The sequence below is a fragment of the Zalophus californianus genome, chromosome 12, assembly GCF_009762305.2.
Source record: "Zalophus californianus isolate mZalCal1 chromosome 12, mZalCal1.pri.v2, whole genome shotgun sequence".
Lineage (NCBI taxonomy): Eukaryota > Metazoa > Chordata > Mammalia > Carnivora > Otariidae > Zalophus > Zalophus californianus.
In genome coordinates this window covers 46,181,332-46,204,885 of record NC_045606.1, presented here as the reverse complement: position 1 = coordinate 46,204,885, position 23,554 = coordinate 46,181,332, and the positions used below count along the sequence as shown (strand labels likewise).

Below are 23,554 nucleotides of genomic sequence, written 5' to 3'. Positions count from 1 at the left end.
ACTTCACATTAATCAGTTCTACTAGAGGTACATGTGACTAAAAATAAAAATGGATGTATCCTTTTTGATAAAAAATTAAAACGTTTAGGTAAATATAGTATCTATAGAAAGAAAAAAGAAGTATGGATATATATTGTACATGCTCAGTGGGGGTGATATTGCCCCCAAGTGTTGAACATTCATTCTCGGAGGAATGGATGGTATTATAATGGTTTGTGACTCCCAAAGAATTACAGGACATGAACAGATATAGAGTATATTTCTGATTTTAAAATTTAATGGGAGGAGGGCAGTTAGGAATAAAAAATGTCTGAAAAGTTTCCTTACGGGGAAATAATGAAGCAATGTTGAGAAACACTGGTATATATGTGCCTGTGTGTATATATGTGTGTGTGTATATATATATATGTATATATATATATATATTTGTATATGTGTATATACATACACCTTTATGTGCATTATTTTCTATTTTGAACAAAGAGAGGATATATTATTCTCTCTACTCTGTTTTGTGCTGTTTTCACTTGACTATGATATGTCACATGTAAATCAGGGTTGACACATGCAAATGCTTACAGGGGTCAGCTGGGTAACATAAACAAGAAAAACGGATAGGGGAAGAATGTGGACCATAGCAAAATTGAGAGCCCATGCACCTTTACCCTTTAACGAGTAGCAGTGTTCGGCTCCAGCTAATGGTAGCCATGAAGGAATTTGGACTCAGTGTTATTATATCCTCTGAATCGTCAAGCAATACTGGAAATCGGAATTTTAGAAGTTGACAGTGATTTCCCCATGAGGATCAACATTATGTGGGTCAAGCCAAACATGTTCTTGCTAATAAACATGTAGGCCTCCCTTTAGGGATTTTAGTAGAAGTCCAACCCAGTGTTTCTCAAGAAAGATTCAGAAACCAATTACAACAAAATCCCCTGCAACAGAATTTGTATGTGATGTGTTTGCTGGGCCCCAGCTCGAACCTACTGAATTAGAAACTCTATGGATCTACCCAGGAGGTTTTAACAGGGAGTTTCTTATGCAATCTCAAGTTTGTGAACCAAGGACATTGCATACTTTTTAACAGCTACACAACCAGAATTGAACTCCAAAACATGAAACTATCATACTTCGTTAAAACCATTCCCTTATTTATACCACATCTTCTTTATCCATGCATCAATCAATTGATGGACTTGGCTGCTTCCATAGTTGGACTATTTTAAATAATGCTGCTGTAAACATAGAGCGTGCATGTATCCCTTTGAATTCTTGTACTCTTTGGGTAAATACCCATAGTGCCATTGCTGGATCATAAAGTAGTTCTATTTTTAAATTTTTGAAGAACCTCCATACTGTTTTCCACAGTGGCTGCCCAAGTTTGCCTTCCCACCAGTCATGCACCAGGGCTGCCTTTTCTCCAAATCTTCCCCAACACTTGTTACTTGTATTGTTGATTTTAGCCATTCTGATGGGTGTGAGGTGATATCTCATTGTGGTTTTGATTTGCATTTCCCTGATGATCAGCGATGATAAGCATCTTTTCATGTGTCTGTTGGCCATCTGAATGTTTTCTTTGGAGAAATGTCTGTTTCTGGCCATTTTTAATTGGATTATTTGTTTTCTGGGTGTTGAGTTTTATAAGTTTTATATATTTTGGATAGTAATCCTTTACTGTATATGTCATTTGCAAATATCTTATCCCATTCCATAGGTTGAGTTTTAGTTTTGTTGATTGTTTCCTTCATTGTGGGGAAACTTTTTATACAATGGAGTATTATTTAACCATAAAAAAGAATGAAATCTTGCCTTTTGCAATGACACGGATAGAGCTAGAGAGTATAATGCTAAGTGAAATAAGTCAGAGAAAGGCAAACACCATATGATTTCACTCATGTGGAATTTAAGAAACAAAACAAACAAGCAAAGAAAAAAATAAATGAGAGAGAGAGAGAGACAAATCAAGAAACAGACTCTTAATTATAGAGAATAAACTGATTGTTACCAGAGGGGAGGGCTGAGGGGGGTTGGGTTAAATAGGTGATGGTAATTAAAGAGTGAACTTGTGAAGAGCAGCAGGTGATGTATAGAAGTGTTGAATTACTATACTGTACACCTGAAACTAATATAACACTATATTAGCTAATGGGGAGTGAAAAAACTTAAAAACGAAAACCATTCCCTTATTGATGGGTATTGAAAATGCTTCTAAATTTTTCTCTCTATAAATAATACTTCAGTAAAACTCCTTAAGCACATTGTTTTTATTTTTATAGGGTAGATTCCAAATCAGATTATGGGGTCTAATTTTAGGATCCAGTAGATATTGTAAAATTACTTTAAAAATGTCACATAAAGTCACATTCTGACCAGCAATATATGTGAGTGCCCTTATCCCAATAGTGACATCCCTGGGTATTAAAAAAAAAATTTTAACCTTCTTTATTTTTTAATTTCTAAAGAAGATTTTATTTATTTATTTGACAGGGAGAGAGAGCACAAGCAAGGGGAAGGGCAGGCAGAGGGAGAGGGAGAAGCAGACTCCTCTCTGAGCCAGGAGCCTGATGCAGGGCTAACATTCTTTATTTTTTAAATGCATAATATTCTGACTTCTAGTACAGTTAAGAATTTTTTAATCATGTGTTTGCATTTCCTCTTCTTGGGGAATTTGCAGATATCCCCAAGCTGACAATGGCAGGTTTGAGAGTGGGAGCCAAGACATTCTACACAGCGTCAGTTTCTTTGATACTCTTCCCTTCTTCCTAGGCTTCACCCTCCCATCAAATCCCTACTTTTTCTTTTCACAGGGAGCCCACTAAGCCACTAATTATCTTTCACCATCCTGGCAGGTCTCTAAGTTTTCTTTTAGAATTATAGTCATCTGTTTATTTCCTTTGCACATTTGGCTACTTAGTAGTCGATTTTTTTCTTAACTCTTTGATGTAGTTCTGCGCAAACTAGGCCATTAACAATTTGCTTTATATAATATTTTTAAGAAACAAATTATAAAAGTTACTATTTTACTTAACCCAATTTGAACAAATTTTATTTAATTTTAATCATTAATTAAAACAAGCGGTATCATTTTTCTCTTTTGTTTTTGCTGCTTTTAGAAATTCACATAATTTAGCATCATGCATTTTCAGTATAATGCTATATAATAAGTTAACTGCAGAAAAGCCACTAATGAACATTATTTTATTAAATAACAGCAAAGAAACTTTAAGGATTTAAGTAGCTTATATGGACGTTAAGAACTTTCCAAGCTTGGATATGGATTTTTTTTAAGTGGGGGGCTTTCTCTCAAGAGCTCCTATTTCAAAAGCCAAATGGGATTTCAAAATACAAGTAAATAAATGTCAAAACCTCTTGGCCTCTGCTCTGCCATTCTTTGCCTGAAATCCTGCCAAAATTAAATTTTCCATTCAAGGACTGGCATTTACTAAGTTTATTTTTTTAAAGACTCACTTTCAAAAGTAGTGGAAATTCTGTGCAACTTTTGACATTCCTCTCTGTGGATAGAACAGCTCCCTCTCTAGACATTTTCCACAGGGGTAACTTTTTCTGAAAAACGAATTTTCAGTCCTTGAAATATCTTTGGCATCTAGGTCTATTGGTTTTTTCCCAGTGCCAAGCACAGAAGATAAACAGAAGCCAAGCTAAGGGCTAGTGTTTCACTAGGTATCACAGCACAAAAAGGAAAGAGGGCAGAAGAGAAAGTGGGAGAAAAGAGCATGGTCCAATATTTCACTTGCTAGAGGGGGGCATTTATCTCAGAAAAATTGTGCTGTCTCAACAAAACTGAGCTGTAGCGAGACTCACTGTCTGCTTATTCACATAACATCATTTTCAATTATTGTTAAGATCAAGTAGTTAAGAGCTGAGTGTGTTTAAAGAATCCCAAGGCGGAGACATGGAGCCCCCTCACTACAGAGTAAAATCGGAGGATTAGGGCGCCGCTTCTTTTTGCCGGTCCAGCGTTGGTGGGGGAGAAGGGGTAGTGCTTTTTGGGAGCCTGTGAAAGAGTGAGGACTTGGGAAATGGAAACTAAAACTCTCAACCAGAAAAATCCTGCAGTATCCCTAAATGAAAGTTCAAAAAGTTAACAAGAAAACTGAGGGATAAATTAAAGGTAAAATTGAAAACTACAGAAAGTTAGGTGAGAAATCTATCTGCGATTGAACTGTTTGCACTTCTAAAAGCAATGGCTTGAAGCAGCAAGCAAGTTACTAGTCTGTCTTTATGCTTTCTCCCCACTCTCCTTTTCTCTTCCTTTCCTCTTTCGCAGCTTTTCTCGTAGGCAGTGCGCCCTGAGATTGTCGCCCTGTGAGCATTCCTTTAATTTCCGAGTTATTTCTTTTCCTCTTGTCCTCAGACCTAAGCCTCCTTTTCTTCAGACAGTATTTGTTCAGGGACGTATCATAGAGCAGGTAGAGGGGTAGAAAAAAGTTTTTTGGTTTGGGAAACTTGGGCCTTTGTTGTGTCATTTCCCCTGCCCCTCCACGCCCCCAGCCACGTGACCAAGAAAGGCCGGAATTTTGTGAATGGAGCCGAAAGGTGGCTGCAAGGGCGGGAGAAGCTCCGCCCCTTCCCCTGAAGCGGCCAATCTCCTAGCGGAGCGCTGCGGGGTCAGTAATAAACAACAATGGGCTGGAAACATACGATACGTTATTGGCTGAGGCGAGAACCTCGCGGGGGCCTACCCTAAAGCTCCGCCCCTTCCCGGTTACCCTGGATACCCGTCAGGCTCTGGCCGCTGAGGTCTTTGGAAACTGTTGCTCACGTTACAGAGGCTGGTTTATCCCAGGAATGCTGGGCGGCGGGACACCCTTGCTATTGGCTTCTCGCCTGATTTCACCCTCAGAATGTACCCCAGAGCCTCACTATTCCTCTTGGAGACCCAGGCTGTGCCCGGAACCCCTCCGTGGCCGAGGTTAAAGTGCAGTTCCCGCCCAAAATGTTTGTTAGGTGCTCGCGTTTGCACCCGCTACTTGGATTAACTAGTTTGAGGGAATGCACGGTGGGTGTCCTTGCTGTCCACAGTTATTGGGTGTTTCCCAGTAATACTTTTTCTATTGCTGTTTATTTAAAAAAAATTTTTTTTTGACAGATATTTACCCTCCTAGTTCCCTCCATGGGTCCGGAATTGAGTCTTACGGGCTCACACTCTCATTTCAATGCGTCTCCATCACGTTCCATTTAAGGAAGGAAACTTTCAAATAGAAATTGAGAACTGCAGCACGTTTCCCTAAGGCGGAACAGCTGCCGGAAACGTCCTTTGGTCTCTAGCTCTGGTCGCCATCAGGATCACAAGTGAATTTCAACACCACTAAGTCGCTGGTCCCATCCCCACGGCCTCCCATCCACTGTTGGGCCGAGGCTGCTTCCTAAGTGACTTTTTACAGCTCCAAGCCTCATAGGCGCGTCAGGGCAAGTGGTTTCAGAGTTGCAGCCCACACTTTTTAACGTCCCGATCATTGTCCTTGAAACTCGAGCCCCATCACCGCTCGCCCCCAGCTCCGGGCTCTAGCGGTTTAAAAAGCTGGAGAGGAAGTGAAAGCGTCAAGTACAGTAAGTGACACCCTCCGCCTCCGTGTGTACATAACAAAAGCTCAGGAAACGTGCGGGTCCCTAGGATATCCGAGCCACCCCATTCCCTCCCTGGCCCTCCCCACCTCCACAGTGGACTAGAAGCACCTTGTCGCAGGGCACACGTGGGACCTTTGTTTGTTTGTTTGTTTTTATATACTTTTCCTCGCCTAGATTGTTCTGTGGTCCTGCTAAATTTCCCTCCCAACGCAACCGCTCCTAACTAGCAGTTCCTCAGTTTCCAGGTGGTTTACTCACAGATTCTTTATTGTACTGTCCCATGAATGATAGGATCTTGTTCTACTTGAGGGTGGCCGTTAAAAAGTGGGGCTGGGTGTTGAAAAACGGGAAAAGAATTTGGGCCAAAAGCTTAGTGGGAACGAGTCTGTAGAGCGAGGTGGGCTCCTTATCAGGTGGAGGCTGGAGATGTTGGGGGAGAGGATTCGAGGGAGTAAGGAGGCATGGGCTTGGTGGGTCGCATTTCAGAGTATATGCCAGAACCGAACAAAAGTGATTTAGGGCATCAGCCCAATAGTGGAAGAAAAGGAATACTAGCGATTCGATACACAGGGCTTCAGTGTCCCGGACGCCTTAACAATAAGCAGAGCGTTAGGAAGGCAATTGATTTCCTCTGTGGCGTTTGCAGGCTGTGGATACTGCGCCAGCCCGCGGAGCATCCGCTAGGAAGAGGGGCGCGAGAGATCCACGAGAAGGGGCAGCAAGCCGCCTGATTGACAGCTCGAAATCTGATCTTGTGAAAGAGACGCGGAGCCAATGGGAGGCAGCGATCCATCAGTTTGGATTGGAGGCCCCTGGAGGAGAAGTAGAGGAAAAACCACCGAATTGAGCTCTGTCAGAGGCGCTTTCGGCTTCCAAAGGGGAAGTACTGGGCAATAATTAATGTTTTTATTAAATTTGGAGGGAATTTTTTGCAGCCGTTCGCCTAGCGTGGCCTTCAGGTGGGTCTTTCCAACAACTTTTTATGTCTCTCCAGATAATTGCATGGTTGTGGGTTGCAAAAACTATCCTTATGAAAGAGGTGTCTCCGTCTCTTTAGTCCCGTTAGGTGCAAAGCAAGTCTCGTTGATCGCCATTGCTAGTTTTGCACACGTTTGCGAATCAGAGCTGCCCGGGGTACACCGACCGCGCAGGGAAACATCGAGAGTGTAAATAAATACATCGCCTCTTGTTCGGATTTTTGCTACTGCCGAAAATATGTAAATTGTGAACTCTCTTGGCTCTCTTTGGATCCAGGTGAAGGAGGCGGTGTAGGGAGGGTTATTTTTGTGAATGGGACTGTCGGAGGGTAATTAGCTATGCAAATTCAAGAGCTTCATTCATGATTTTTTTTTTTTTTTTTTTTTTTTTAGCCTAAAAGCCATCTTGTTCCCCTCTAGGTTGATAGAAGTCCAGATCCCGAGGAAATCTCCAGCTAAATGCTCAAAATATAAAACACTGAGCTGAGATTTGCGAAGAGCAGCAGAATGGATGGATTTTATGACCAGCAAGTGCCTTACATGGTCACCAATGTGAGTGATCAGTTCGAAAGTTGCTGTTTATAAACTTGACTCCAACGGGGGGGGGGGGAGGAGGGAGAGAACGAGAAGGGAGGGGGTAAGGGGGCTGGGATTGCAGATACTTTATCTGCTTTGTTGCCACTGTAGGGCGACTCTGCTTCTAGAAGCCCAGTCTTCAAAATGAGCTTACCTTTCAGTGATTTGGATAAGGCATAGTTTTGTTTTTAAGACCCTCCCCCCCTTTTTGTTCTGATTAAAGTGCCCAAGATGAGTGGAAGAGGAGACGGAGGGCAGCAGCAGCTGCTGCACTCAAAGTTTTTGGCTGGGTTTGTCTGCCACATTGAAAAGAATGAAGTTGAGACAAATGCTGACACTTTTTGTTTACATGGGGTGTTTTTGTTTCTTTTTTTATCGTCTCGTTTTTTCCTCATGTTTTTTATTTCACCACTCTTTTTATTTTTGTTTTGGGGGGTGGTATCAGAGAGAATAAAATTCACGGTATTTTAGTCTAGCTTTGATCCAGCTAAAAACGACTTTAAGTGTGATTGCTTAATGTTGTTTTGATGCTGAGATGCCATGAATACATGACTGATAAGTAGTAGTGTGTTAGGCTTGGCGCTGGGAAGCAACTCTCCCTGGTTGTTGAATTCTCAGCCTAAGCTTTAACTGTCAAGTGAACGCTGAAAATGAATATTAGAATTGATACTATGGACTTTTATTTTTCTATTTAGAGAGAGGATCCAGCAGACTTATGTATGCATGTGTTTTTTTGTGTGTGTGACATCTGAGGTTTACAATTTTTTTAAAGGATTTTTTCTTTCCCTTTGTAGAATCAGCGTGGGAGAAATTGTAACGAGAAACCAACAAATGTCAGAAAAAGAAAATTCATTAACAGAGATCTGGCTCATGATTCAGAAGGTGAGGTTTGATTTGGGGCTGAATCCCCCCTCTTTACCTATACCCCCACCCTCACAAAGGAGAGGAGCACTTCAGCCTTAGCTTAAAAATAATAATCTTTCAAATTACTGCATTTAACTGAGACTTTTACTTGGAGCAATTAACATAATGTGACAGTTTGCATTGGAGGATATTTTATGGCCCTGTCACAAAACTAATGAAAGAAGGAAATAAACACTTAGCAGTGACATCCTTCTTTTAATCATTCCTTTGTGTTTAAGTACTCTTGTCCATATGGCACACAACTAATCCCATACACTGAGGTAACAATTTTAAAATATCCAACACCGTGGGACAAAGTAAGCAACTAGGTATACTACTTAATTTCTCCCTTCTACTTTCTTAGAAGTTAAACAATGTAAATCATTGTTTGCTTTCCCATTCCCCATACACTAAAACCATTTACTGTTATCAAACTTTTCATGGATGATTTTGATGACTACATGGTGAGGTCATAATATCTTGTTTATAGGCCTTCAAGTGTTCACTGAATCATAATTAAGGCCTAATTTATAATTAGAATACCTATTTGGGAAATTAGGTTACAGATTTTTTTTTTTTAATGCACTGTTAGGAGGTCAGTATGTTATAAAGTATTCCAGCCATACGGGAGCATTCATAATGAACTTAATATACTTAGATTTAATTATCAAAGTTCAGTTTGCCATTTTGATTAGGCATGTTGAATTCTGAAACTTAAATCTTCATACATATTGGACACCCTCTCTCTCCCACAATGACAGAATACACAGTTTTGGACTTGATAATAAACAGGTGCCAGGAAATTATCTCACTTTGACTTTTGTAAATCTATTAATGTAGAAATTTTCCTCTAAGATCTTGTATTTAAAAGTTGTCCCTTTTAGTTTTGAGGCGTTGAAACTCAAGACATACAGTGCTTTAAGAATTATACCATGTACTGTTTCATCTTTTCTACAAGCTTCAGAAGATAAAAAGAAAGTGATGGTCAGCCTTTCTACTCTTTCCTCTGCAAGAGTTGACTCTATTTAAGAAAGGTTTGCGCGGATAGACACACCTTCACCTCAGCCTTTTTGTGAATCCTAGTGTATGTGTGTCTAGTGTCCCTGAGCTTATTTATTAAGTTATTTGTTAAAAGGGGAAGATATTGCCTTCGTTATTTAATTCACTAAAAGAATTTCTTAAGTGTTGCTTAATAGCCATTAAAATGACAGGATTATTGAGCTATTTAAGTCATGAATCCTATTTTCTTCTTATATTGACTACCCCCCAAATTAAATTGATACTCAGTACCAATTTCATGACAAACATTTCCATTTAATGGAGCCTAAAGGTTTTTCAAATCTTTTGTTTATGTCTCTGACTTGTTTTTTAGAACTCTTTCAAGATCTAAGTCAATTACAGGAAACATGGCTTGCAGAAGGTAAGGCAAAAAAATTGCTTTAAAAGGAGGGGAAAAGCAACTCTAGAAGGGGGGAAAAAAAAAAGTCCTGAACTTGCTGTCTTAATGTTCAGCCCAATTAATTGAGCTCTAAAAGAGCCACCTCATGTGTCATGCATACATTAGAGTCTCTGATGAGTTTGTCTTTGGGGAATCCGGGGCTGCACTAGCCAGTGTCATCACAAATTACCAGGAGAAATTGCTTCCAGCTCACAATCACATCTGCTTTTGGCAAGAACTAATGCACCAAGACTTCAAGTTCTAAGCCTCTGTTCAGATTTTAATTGCAATTGATCAGGTTTATATTATTGTACCTCGAGAGACCTCCTAGAGCCAGAACCCGGCTTGCTGTTTCTTTTACAGCAGCGCATATCATTATTTGGTGTTCTGGTGGAGGACTTTTCTGATGGCAGAAATTAGTTTCTCTGGGTTCATCAGGACGGGATGCTTCAAGATTTAAGTGCAAGTGTCTTCTTTCCACCGTGTTCACAGCACAGAACATTAGGTGTGTATCCGATACTTAGGAAATCTATAGCTTTAAAAGAAATCTTTGGGGGATTTGAGGATTTAAAGAAAGGTTTTCTGTTTGTTACTGTTATGTGATATTTGCTGAAATTGATTTTTGCTTTTGTGTCACTTTTATTAGGATTTATTTAATATAGCAAGGTGACGTGTAAAGGCATTACTCTTGTTTTTAATTACTTTTTAGTAAAATTTTGTGTTGCAATCTATTGTATCTTTTATTGGGTGAAACTTTATTTTATAGGAACAATGAGATACTGCTTCAGTACAGCTTAATACAACTTGAGAAATGCCTAATGCTGAGGGACTTTTGTTGGTGTCCATAATTTGAAATTTTTCTTTTGGATTTGTCATAAATGTGAAATACTAATTTTGTCCTATGATGTGTTTTATGGGAAGCACAAAGAGAAAGTTATATCTATTTAAGCATTGAGTATGATTTGTATCTCTGTCTGTATGTTATCTGGGAAACATGCAATTTTTGGAACAGATTTTTAAGGTTGTTAAAACAAGGGAGAGAGTCCCTTTAAATGGAACCCAAGTGTTGCTATTGCTACTTTGAGCCAGACTGCAGTGCTTTATCGGTGGTCTTGCTTGCAGTTCATCAAGTTGCTGTTAGCATGTAAAATAAGTTTCTTTGTTTTGCTGATATTCTAGTTTCCAAAAAGCTTTTGCAGTCTTTATAGATCTTTTAAGTTAAACAGCTCTTCTAGTAGCCCTTTGAAAGGGTGATTGTATTTGCATGTTCATAAAAGGTAAGTATTAATGAAAATTTTAGTTATATTTAAAGGTCATTTTGCTTGTCTCTGTAAATGAAACTTATTGCAATAGATTACTTACTATTGCAACATAAACCATATATTGAAACCTAACTTTTTCAAGAAAAATTTGCAGAGGTCCTTGTGTTAACTTTGATCTGTTAGTTTTGCAAAGTTGAAGATTGTGAGGACATTACATTCATGAGGAAATTGGTTCGCTTACCTAAAATAACTTGAAATATCTATTTTAATTGTTCTCGAAGATTTGTTGGTTCTTAGATGTTTAAGTCTCATTGATTCCAAGTCATTGCACTTGCTGGCAGATTTTGCATGTGCATAGCAACTCTGTTTCTGGAATTTTAAAATGTGGATTCTGTGAGAGACTCTTGCCATTTTATAATCAGTTTTAGTACAGTCTCTGACTTTTGACTTGTTTTGTTTATTTGTCGCTCGGTAAGTGATTTGAATAACTTATCCAAGTTAATCTTTTAAAACTCTGCACTGAATATATTCTTACCCATGATTTTAACATACCTGTAAATCAGATTTGAAGATTTAACTTTATATAAAACAAACCTAGAAAATGACTGATGTATTTGGAGGAACATGGACTTTTACATAGAAAATAATTCATAAGCTTAAATAAGTTAAGGAATTAATCCTCGGGGTGTTTTATTGAATACCCAGGTGGGCGACTGTTTACAAACTGGATAAGACTGCATTTTAGAATAATGTAAACAGTTTTCAAATTAGTTTACATTAATTTATCCTATCATGATATAAGCAAAATATTGTTAATAGGACTTTTAAAATCTAATAATGGAAAGAGAGTTCTTTTTTTTTTTTACTATTTGTTAATAGACTGCATATTTATTTTTATTTTTAGCAATTCTATATCATTATATTATTTGCTTTAGCATTTTAACTTGACTTATCCCACATCTTGAACCAAAAGAGATCTTAAAACTACGCTAGGTTATTTGTAGCTAGATTTGTTCATTTCTGTTCTTCTGGACATCCAGAAATTAAAACATTGCCAAATTGGCAGACTAGGGACTGTTTATATATTTCTTTTCATAATGCTTGGGTAGCCAAGAAAGTGACCATGGAATTTTAAGGCATCTTGACCCTTCTAAAAAAGATCATTGGCAATTAACTGAGTTTCTCTCGTCAGTTAGAATCCCACTGAGAAGTTATACAGGTCTAAAAATCTTATTAGACGTGAGAGTCAAATTGTGTCAGAAGAAAATCATGTTTTTAAAAAGTGATCAAAGCCCTGAATACTTGGGAAATGATATATCCCAAGATGTTTGTTTTTTCTTATAAGAATTTTTATAAATTAGATCTGAAGTGCAACATATGGATTAGTCATAGGTAAATTATTATGGATTATGAAATGTCTTTTATGTCTAAGGACAAATTAGGGTAGATAAGATAGGACTTTGTGAGGGTGAAGGTTGGAGCCAGTATTTTCAATTTGCTAAAGTCCTGTAATTTGGGGGGATGCCTGGAAATATATTTTTAATTTCCAAACGGAGATCAAAAATATGTAAAGGATGTAACTTTGCATTGGTATCACTTTCTGAGTACTGACACTGCCATTTAAACATTTTTAACGTATCTATCACAATTAAATATATTCACACCTCATCCTGAAGAAAATTGAAAAGATAACGTTTTCAGTGACCACAGTAGCACTTAAAAAAAAAAAAAAATGATGTGTCTATTTTAAAATTTTGCCATAGCTACTTTGTATTATAATTTTACTATGTACAATTCTTTATTGATTCTTTGTCTTTTGAGTTAGATTGCTACTGACTGAAAGGCAATTTCCATTATTTGATCCCATGAAATCATGAGTTTATATATCCATCCTGTCAGCATCATGGTAACGTCTTATTCTTAACAGCCTGTTTTAAGTGGTGCTTTAGTGGGTGGTGTCCTAGAAATTCATGGTTAAAATGGACCCTTTTGTGTGTGAGGGAGAGAAACAGAAGGATATAAAATTGAGTTTGAAAAGGATTGCATTCTTCTGAAATTGCTGATTAGAACTTACCTGCTAACACAACTTGAAGAGAAATAATAAATTTCATATGTATCTAATATAAATGCATAGCAACTTTTGAACATGGTTTTTGGTGCGGATCTAGACGTTCTTGAGGTTCCCTTTCATCAGTGACACTAAGGACAAAAGTCAACAGTGATTCGCTGCCCCAGAGTGGGATGGTTTTCAGTGGTGTGACATAGTAAGTCAAGTTCCCTGCTGCCCCCACACTTGAAATCAAAGTTTTATCTCCAAGAACAACCTTTCTTCACCAAAGGTTATTACTTCATGCAGACAAGGCTTTTTGTTTTGTTTTGTTTTGTGTGACCTTCAAATAGTAGGTTGACTTAACAGTAGAGATGTCATTATATCCTCTCCATTTACTTCAGTGGCTGATACTAAATTTACATTCAAAATAATTTCTCACGAAGTTCCTTTAAATAGTGTGAGCTCTTGTTTCTCGCTCTCCATGTCATCCACAATGCCCAGTAGTCATAATGTACTCACTTTGATTTTTCCAACAGTTATACTGTTTCTTGTTAAAATGGAACATAAATTGGATATGTGCTCATTAATTTTTTTTTTTTTTTTTGTGCTACGGTGAGAGCTAAACACTTTAAAAACTACATTATTTTATGTGGTTTACATAGAAAAGGAAATGAGAATTAAGCATTAAATTACAGAAGTCCATACTTGATTGAGCAAGAATCATTTTGTGTGTAGGGGTAGGGGTTCTACTACTCTTTTTGTTGTACCAGGAAATACTCTGAAATATGAAAGGAAGACTTCTTATTTGGACTTGATTAAAAGATAGCAGGTGGAGTAAATTTATTATATTTGAAGTATTTATTGGAATTACATAAATGTCTTTTCATCTAGGGTCTACTTGCAAAATAAAAAAAAGTTTGTTAAAAATAGAACTTGGATGTGGTGTAGATAGCTTAGATACACCTTTTCCAGAGGGTCCTAATCAGTATTGATGAAATACTGCTTTTCTGGTTCAGTTATTAGAAATGTGTCATTTCTTGAATTTCATAATATAACTTCATTTCCTTTGACCTGTGTAGAAGCTTGTAATTAAAATCAATAATAATAATAATAATAATAATAATAATAATGTCAGACCTCCACAGTACTAGGAAATAGAAACAACAGCTCTTAAGCTATGCTTTTTTCCAAATCACTGGTCAGTATAGAGTTAGGAGTGGAAGCTGATGTGAGACTGAAGACAACTGAAACTTACTGTTTTCCTTCTTTTAGAGGATCAAGTATTAAAGATGTTTCTGTCATGGGGAAATAGCCCCCCCTTTTTTTTTGTCTCTTTAAATATGTTTATACTCTTGTATTAATGCTTATACATCAGTACAATCATTTTTAATTTTAAAAGCGGATGTGGTATAAAACCAGGCTTAGTGGCTTCATGATTATTTTGTTCCATGGCTTGAAGCTTCATTTCGGGATTAAACAGAATACCACCGTGCAAAGGTTGATTTTCCTGTTGTTTTACTTTTATTTAAAATAAAATTCAAGTTTATTCAGGGAAACTTGTTGCTAATTCTTTGATTCAAAATGAAATGCTACAAAGTTCAGCAATAATCTATTATAATCTCAGGATAAAGAAAATCTGAATAATAGGCAAGAAAAATAAGACATTTCTTCAGTGACTTTTTTCCTCCCTTGCTCCCTCCACTCTCTTAGTTCCTTCCTTCCTTTCCTCCTTCCTTCCTTTTTAGTTTTATACATTTATGTTTTTGTGATAACTTACCCTATAAAGCCGGATGGGTTAAATATATATATATAGAGAGAGAGAGAGAGAGAGAGAGAGAGAGAGATGTCTATCTAGCTATAGATAGATTTAATTCTGTAAACTTGTCATTTATTTAAATGTATACCTTAATGGATCTGAGCTGTATTTGGGATAGAGCAATAAAATTGGTGTGTTTATTGCAAGTTCACGTTGACTTGCTTTAGCTCTCTGGAAGGGTGTGACATGAAAAGATTGCGGTTGGGCCACATGGCTCATGCTGGACTGTGTTTTTGTGAATGGAGGCAGAACTCCAGTTCTGCCTGCTTGTCTGGAGGAATTGCTGAGGAGATCAGCTGTCTCATTCACAGGCAGAAAGAATGACTCATACATCTTCCGCCTTGTTTGGCTCCAGGTCATTGTTACAGTGGATAGAACTGGTTTTAATTAAATATTAACCCCTTTTATACTTGACGTTTGTTCCATTTGTAATTTTTCCACTTTTTTCCAAGCTTTAAAAGAAAACTCCACGGACCTCTAGTTTGTAAAGAGCGGGGGCTTTTTACTTGCCTGCAGCCAACCTTGGAAAATATTTAAAACTCTTACCTTTTCTTAAGTTGTTAGTATTTCAGTTGAAAGTTTAAGCATAAAATAAAGGGACTCTATTTAAAAATTGCCCCCACCCCCAGAAATGTTAGTTAAGAAAGGATGCTGAAACTGAAAATGAGGGTTAGTGATTCTGTGACATCTAGATCATGATTAAAATTTTCATGAGTTTGTTTCTTATAATATGTATTGCTATGCACTAAAAGAGAGAGAGAGAAAAAAAAAAAACAACTTTGGATAATCTAGGTAAAGCAAGGAGCAGAGAGAGCAGATACTACCCTTTTAAAGCCCGAGTCCTGAGACTTGATGGCAACTTGTCTATTAATGTGCAATGAACTGGTAGAGCTGCTCCAGCTATTACCAATAAAATCCACATGCTTAATCTTCTTGAAAGCCTTTTATTGGTCTTTTGGTCTATACTTTTCCCCCTTGTCCTTTCTTATTCTTCCCCTTCCTCTTTAATTACATAGTGTGGGGAAACATTTTCATTCCCCAAAGGTGATTATTCCAAGCCTAGTTTATAATAGATAGCAGTGAAAATAGTGTTTTTTAAAGGTTGGCCTCTATGGTTTATTTTCCACTTTGGAGTTGGTATGGCTTGCCACAAATTTTCAGGCGGCTGTAGTTTGCTACTTCACAGAATTCCCGTGAATTGAGGAAAAAAGGAAACGTATGATATGAGTGTGGCAATACTTTGTCATATTTTCCTTGCCCAGATCCAACGTGTGTTTTTCGTTAACTGCTTTCCTTTTACTCTAACTTGAAATTAGAAGTATACTTAAGCCTTTGTCTATTTAAGTAGCATGCTGCTTCATTTGGTCTATTCCGTTTCTTAAGATTAGCTTCTGTGAAAATGTGAGTCATATGTTTTTTGTTAAAATGCTGTAATATGTTCAGGCATAAGTGTGAAGTATTTATTCAGTATGTTAAGGAGTTAGAACAGAAATAGCAATTCTTATAGCAATTCTTATTCTTTTTACAAATTGTTATGGACCTATTTTCTTTATATTTGTGAAGTATAACTTCCAGCTTCTTCTAAAATTTGGCTTTTCCCCCCCCATGCTTATCCCAACACATACCACATATCTACCAGTGATTTTTATGTCTTTCTTGCAGTGAAACATATCACAGAGTTGCAGTTTTGTCTTATGATGTGATAGTAAGGAAAAAATAATGTCTGACCTTTAGGACATTCATACCAGCATATTTAGTTACAAATAATTTTTGTTACTTACCAGCTATTTTTAACTATTCCTGTAAAGAGATATTACATTTTTATTAGATTCTTGTAAATGTTGGCTTTTTTTAAAAGCATAGTAATTGCTGTGGTTGATAATTTTGCATCTCCATAGTTATGTCTGTTTAGCTGTTAATTTAGAAGGAAAACCAAAACATGTGGGTATGGTGGAAAAAATGTGTAGGATTTGGTTCTGTCTACCTGCTGTTATTTATTAAATAGATATTGAAAACATTTTTGTATTTTTTTGGTGTGAAGACTTACTTTAAAGGCTATTTCTCCACTTAGATGAATCTGTGAAAAATGAAGCTTGCTGTAATGTCAAAAATGTTTATAGTTAAGAGAATACTAATGTACACATTTTAGCTGTTATTTTTATCCCTTTCCAATATAATTCAGGAGAAGTGAAGATTTTAAGCTTGCATTGTAATGACTGAAGTAGTTTTGTGTGTGTGACTTGAAAGAAATGGGTGGGAGGTGAGGATTTGGAAAAAATAAGTAACATTTAGGATTTAATTTAATCATCACAGAAAACCCGTATTACCACTATTAAACTGATGAATAAAATACAGTTCAAACAGGTTAAAATAGTGTATACACTTTACACAGATAGGAAGTCATAAAACTGTGACTTGAAGTTTGCATTGCTTTAGTTACTCATGGTAGCAGACGTTAGTGGAATATGAAGAGGAGAAAAAAAAATCTCTTCTTCCGTTGTATGCTGATCATTTATAACTTGAGAGAAAGTTCTTAATTTTTTTGGTGGCAGAGGATGGAATTTGTCTTTATTTAATAAGCTGATGTATTGGTGTACAGACAACATTAGGAAATAATTTAATGTCAGGCTGTATATATTTTAACAATCGGCAAGATGATCATTGGCTCTGCTCTTAATAACATGACATAAGTTTTATTCAGCCAGGTATTTCTGCTTTTAAAAATGTGATTAAATAAGCTGATACAAAAGAATAATCTTATCTATGTTGTATTTCTTTTTTGTATAAATTTTTAAATACAGAGTTTCTTTTTATAGGGAATTTTTTTTTAACTCATTCAACTACCAACCTGAAACTTTTTCCGCAGAGAATGATTATATTCATAAACATTCACCATTCACAGTAGGCTCTTTTTTAAAAATTAATTGACATCTATTTTAACATGACTGGATAAAATATTTCAGTATTAGATATTATTAGTAAAGTAATACTAGTAATCAGATCATAGCTAAAGTTAAATAGGATAGCTCCTCTATTTTTACCAAATTAAAAGGAACTAACTTCTGTTTTATGTCATTTATGTGTGTTTGTGTTTATTTGTGTGTGCACGTGAAAGTGTTTTAGTAATATCTTGTCAATTTGGAATAGGTTATTTTGATGTCTAAAATCAACCGTGATGAAAATATTTTAGAAGTGAAAAAGTGTACTTGTGTTTTGATTGCTGCCGAGTGCATTAAGTCCTTGCTCTTTAGTATTTTTTTCCTTTACTAAAAATAGGGAAGTTATTTGACATGAGGATTGATTAAATAGTGATATTCTTTTCACGAGTGTCGTATAGTTGCCAGGAAACTATTTTGCATGAAAAGATGGAATTTATTTTTATTATTTATAATTTTATTATTATGACATAATCACTACAATATATTATTTTTTTCTCTGTGACCAAAATCAATGGATATGCTTTCATTAAAAAAAAAAAAAAAACTTTGTAGCATATTTCGGCCAAATTTAGGTCAAGCACTTTTCCTTATGGTAGTCTCATTTGCAGTTGACTGAATATACCCAAAGCAGGCATTTCCATCAAAGCAGAGGGATGTGTGTACGTGCACATCATTTGAAAGGATGCTCTAGTTAATATAGTTAGGCTGCTGCAGCACTAGCAATGGATACATTGAAATACTTCTTCATTCTTGCAAAGTAGCCCCCCTGCTGATAGAAATCCTGTAGCTTCTTCTATTTTGTATGTCTCTTTTATTTCCATCTGGCATGTGATATTCAGAAGGACCACAACTGCCACAATTATATTTCTGACACTTAGGTTTTCTCGTTGACATCAATGGTTGCTTCTATTTTCCCTCCCAAGTATTGCTGTCAATACCATTTTAAATAGGAGCTCACTGGCAAATAATCATAGGTTTGATCTGAGCTGAGAAAGATCTTACTTTGACATTCCTTATGCCTTGGCAGTTTCTCTCTTAATTTTTTTTTAATTTTTTTTTTTTTTTTCCCTTCAGCTCAGGTACCTGACAATGATGAGCAGTTTGTGCCAGACTATCAGGCTGAAAGTTGTAAGTATAGTATGACTCATCTCTTGAATTTTTCTGTCTTTCTGGTTTCCTTCTTTCATTCTTTCTCTTTGGTTGGTTTCTACCTCCACTGTCTGTTCTCATGTTATGTTGGTACCTTTTTAGCGTATAGTCATGAGGTGATTCTATTTGTCAAGTTGTGACATCAGCAGAATCCCTGTATGATCTGAGCGGAGCTCCAAAGAGTAGCTAAGGAAAACTGTTTTGATTAAAAGATGGTCCTATTCTGTGTATTTGGTTAATACCTTTGGAGAAGAAATAGGGTGTGACCCATTAATGTGCAAATGTTTACCTCCAGCTTTTTGGTACGTTCATGAGAAAAAGTCTGAATGCTGATGGGAGAAAGTCAGTAGTGAAGATCTGTGTGAGACTATGTATTGAATAACTTATAAAAATTTGTTGGCTTGTATTATTTTACATTCACGAACTTTCACCTGCTTTGATGTAATTTTTAGCTTCATTTTTGGCCTCCTGGTTACAGTGACACAAATGGAAGTAGCCCATAGCTTCTCCTAGGCTCCCTTCAGTATTTCTTTCCCTGAGCCTTGCTCCAGGGCCTGTCAGAGAATTGCGTGAGTTGTGATTCATGGGACAGTCGCCTCCCAGTAATCCCTGAGTGAGCATTATGCCCATATAAACATGGCTGCCTCCGGCTTTCCTCCTCATATTTATGCTCTGCCATTCTACCAACTAACTGTAGCTGTTGACCTGATGTGTAAAGAGTAAAGAAAGGGGTATAAATGCCATCTTGATGATGAAAGTGACCTAATACATTTTCATTCTGTTAGTTACCACGTAGAGCTCTAACTTGTTTCATTTTTCCGGACCATTGACGATTTCACAGGGGGCAGTATCAACAGCAACTAGAGATGCTTACTGCCTTACAGCTTATCAAACTCATATTCTCACACGTAATCTCACACGTCTAATACCAATACCTATGTGACTTCGAGGAGCAGATGTCTGTGAGCAATGTTTTCCGCTTTTCTGTTTGGTATTTTAAATTTCCCAGGTGTCAAGGGTTGGTTGTAAGAAGTTACATCCAGATTTCCTCCTGTGTTTTAGTTCAGCTTCATTAAAAATTTTTTTTGTTCAATTGTGGTAAAATATACATAACGGAAAATTTACCATTTTAACCATTTTTTAAGTGTGCAGCTCAGTGGGACTCACATTGTTGTGTAAACATCAACACTGCCCACCTCCAGAACTTTCTCATCATCTCATTCTCAACTCTGTACTTACCAAAAAATAACTCCTCACTATCCAACCCCCTGGTAACTGCTGTTCTGCCAGATTGATTTTTGATCTAAGAAGAGAATTTTATGTGCTGTTTGATGTCTGAATATTGTTATTAGGCAATTTCAAGAAGCCTATTCAGCAATGATATAGACCTTAATTAGATACCCTTAGAAATTTCCAGAAAGATGACAGCCAAGGATGATGGCTAGGCAAGGCCTTCCTTTCTTCTTTAAAATGTGGGAGGGGAATGGTCACATTTCCAGAATTTCTCTTTCTGTGGGACACTGGAGTTCTTTCTAAAAGCTAAACCTGTCATCTGAGTGGGAGAATTATTCTCATTGAGTCATTTTACATCTGAAGAAACTGGTAATGGTTCCAGTACTATACCGAATGCCAGGGTAAAATCACTACCAGAAAGAAATTTTTGTTCCTTTTCTTATTTGACCTCTTTTCAGTTTTTCATATTCTTGACTCTTTTATCTCCTTTTAAACTCTTTCTTCTCTTGGTCCACCATGGGATGGTTTTTCCTTTCTCTTTTAACTACTTTGATTACTTCTTCTCCCTCCACTCATCTTCCTTCCCTCCACTTTCCCCAGGGTTCTGTCCCCAAGGCTTTGCTCTCGTCTAACATGGGCCATCCCTGCACAGTCACATAGAACTATCTGTGATGATAGAAATAATCTGTTTCTGACTATTCGGTATAGTAGCTGCTAGCTACGTTGCTCACTGAGCACATGAACTGTGGTTAATGGGACTGAAGAAATGAATTTGTTGTTTTATTTAATTTCTATGACTTTAAATTTAAAGAGCCACACGTGGCTATTGGTTGCTGTAGTGGCCAGCACACTTCTGTATAGTGATGTCTCCTACACTGTTATCTCTGGCCTGGGTGTCCCCCTGCCCCTGTCTACTGGGCATCTTCCCCTGATCCACCACGTGATCCTTGTGCCAAGTGAGAAAAAACGAAACACCTCGGGACTCAACCCTCAGCCCTTAGCTAAGCATCGGCATAAAACACCATTACACGTGTTGCTCCGGGGACAGTTCCCGCTCATCCAGGCCAATGTGGAAATTATTATTATTATTTTTCCTGATTAATGTCTCTTTTGTACTTCCCTTGCCTTTCCGAGTTGATGGCATCACCATCTAAGCTGAAAATCTTTATCTGCAATTCTTCCCGGTTCTTTACCATAGACCTCCACTTGCTTACCAAGTTGTTGATTCTACCTTTCAAAAATATCTTAATTTTGTGGTCTCTACTTCCCTCTATTTGACTGAGTTCACATCCACATTCTGCCTTGACTGATCCCGTGAGTAAGCCTTTTGGTGGTGTTCTTTTCAGTTTTCCCGCCTCCCAGTCCATTCTCTGCGGTGGCATTAATGCATTGCTGTCTGACCTTGTTAATTTTCTCCTTAAACTTTCTTCAGAACAAAGTCCTACAGAACATTACTCTACCATCTGGGCCTTGACTTGCTGTTTCAGTTTTAACTCTTGCCATCCCAGCACCTGGTTCCTCCCTGTCCCCTGAGCTTGAGCCCTTCTAATTTTTCAATTCTCCAAACAGATGGAGCTGTTTTATGTCTCTCCGCCTCTGCACATGTTGTTCATTTTGCTTTATAAACTTTTACTTTTCCTTTGTGGTGTTGGTAGAGCTCCTATTCCAGACCTAGCTTAGACTTCACCCCATTGAAGTCTTTCTTGACTTTTTCTTGCTACCCTTACCTGCAGAGTTAGACTCTACAGTATCTTATGTCTTGTACTTACTGTAACATTTTAGATACATGTATTTCTTCAATAAGACTGTAAACCTCTGGAGGATTAGGAGCATGTCCTGCCTAGCATGTTATAGAAGCACAGTAAGTAAAATTGTGATCACATAAATGTGGTCAGCTTCTTCATGCTGTTTTCCTCCTAAGTGTTTTCAGAGTCCTAATTCCCTTCTTAAGGTAGAAAATATATGATCATGCCTTAACACGCTAGATGTAGTCTCATTCTGGAAAAACATGCTAAAACCGTGAATGTTTAAACAAACATTTTTCAGAATGCTGAGGTTTTATTTTTCTTCAATAATGAATATTTACAATTTAACAAATATGGCTCCGAGACTTGTGAATAAAACACCTAATTTTAAAGGAAACCTCTAAACAAAGGTAAAAATAAATCTGAAATAGTCTAATAAAAAGAAAATGGAGGTGTGCTTTATTTCACGTTTCCACTGACATAAAGGACTATTGTTTGAAGATGGTGAACAGCTAATTTCAATGTTCATTGAGAACAGAACAAAGGGAAATGATTCAAAAAGAGAAATAGGGTATATGGATTAAATTCTAAGGATTTCTGGATGAAGGAGGTTATCAGATATTGGAACTGAAAGGTTAGATTGTCTGCTAAATGCCTTTTACAAATGTTTGATTCTTCTCTGGTAGTGCTTAGTGGATCAGAGGGATCCTATCGCTAGGAATAGAAAGAAACCCTGCCCCCTCTGTGTGGCCCGTCTATAGACTTTATGGGGCTGTTTTTTTCAAACATAAATAATCAGATTTCCTTACATACCTCAATCAAATAAAATGCCTCTCTTTATTGCTTTAGTCCTTTGGTAAATGTAGGTTAGGAGAATGAACAGCCGCAGTCTGTTCAACCCTGGATTATAGAGCATACATTTGACCTTCGTGAGGTATAAATGTATGTGGAAGAAGAGAGAACAGAGCGTTCAAAATTGTGAGAAATGAGATTAAACCATAACACTTGGAGATTCTCTAAAAATCTTCCCATTCTTTACTTTTACTTACAAAATGTGTCAACTGGAAATCTAGACTCTAAAGACCTATAGCTTGCTGCTAACCTTTGAAGGGTGCTGACTTTTGAAGCACTTACAGACAGTGAAGGCAAATGAAAACAAAAAACTTCCTACAAGTCCATCCTGGGAAGTGAATGGAGGCTAAGAGAAAAGCTTACTTGGCTCTAACAAATTGTTTATTTCTTAGAAACAAATCTTTTCAGAACTCAGACACTCTGCTGTAAAAAGCAGAATTACTCTAAGATATTCTTTAGTCCAGAGGAAGTAGAAAGCTGACTTTTCAGAAAAGAGAATTTAAAGAGTATTTAGAACATAAATTAGCCTTATCTTTCCAAAGTAGACACAAATTTATATATAAACTGAATTTTTGTAAATTATGTGTTTATTAATAATCTTACATTTTAAATCACATACTTTAAATGTAGTTATAGCACTCATCTTTTGAAATCTACTACCCTTCATTTTTTTTCATTAGAGTAATATGTTATAATTTTTCCACCTAGTTTGTTTCCATTTGGTTACATTGGTTCTTTTCATTGTTTTCTCTACAGTGATTCACAGGATAGATGATGTTCCCTTTACCTTTTACCTCTTCCCAGAACAGTCCCAGGGGTATAAACAGAGTTATGCAAAAATTCCCAGCAGGATAGGTCTTTATAACTCTACTCCTTTCTCTTGTACTCAAGAAAGAACACTGGAATGCAAGTCAGTTAGAATAGTGTCATTAAAGGAATAACAATAACCTTGACTCTGATATGTTTATATATCAGAAAGTAAATATTAAAAGTTTGCAAGTTTGCAAGTTTGCGTACTTCGACTG

At 37.0% G+C, this 23,554-nt stretch overlaps 1 protein-coding gene across 8 annotated transcripts in view; it reads left to right on the top strand.

Moving 5' to 3' along the window:
- The first annotated feature begins 5,515 nt into the window (after positions 1–5,515).
- Positions 5,516–23,554, top strand: part of ETV1 (ETS variant transcription factor 1) — a 96,041-nt gene continuing 78,002 nt past the window's right edge. The window contains exons 1-7 of one of the 8 annotated variants that reach the window (XM_027574051.2): positions 5,516–5,571; positions 6,236–6,548; positions 6,647–6,806; positions 6,987–7,118; positions 7,937–8,024; positions 9,418–9,465; positions 18,625–18,678. In XM_027574051.2, coding sequence (XP_027429852.1) covers positions 7,074–7,118; positions 7,937–8,024; positions 9,418–9,465; positions 18,625–18,678 — 235 coding nt within the window. In that variant the 5' untranslated portion in view covers positions 5,516–5,571; positions 6,236–6,548; positions 6,647–6,806; positions 6,987–7,073. Of the gene's footprint in view, positions 5,572–6,235; positions 6,549–6,646; positions 6,844–6,959; positions 7,119–7,301; positions 7,461–7,936; positions 8,025–9,417; positions 9,466–9,676; positions 9,989–10,614; positions 10,761–18,624; positions 18,679–23,554 lie in introns of those variants that run through there. The other 7 variants (XM_027574049.2, XM_027574050.2, XM_027574052.2 and 4 more) reach the window with 7 other exon arrangements.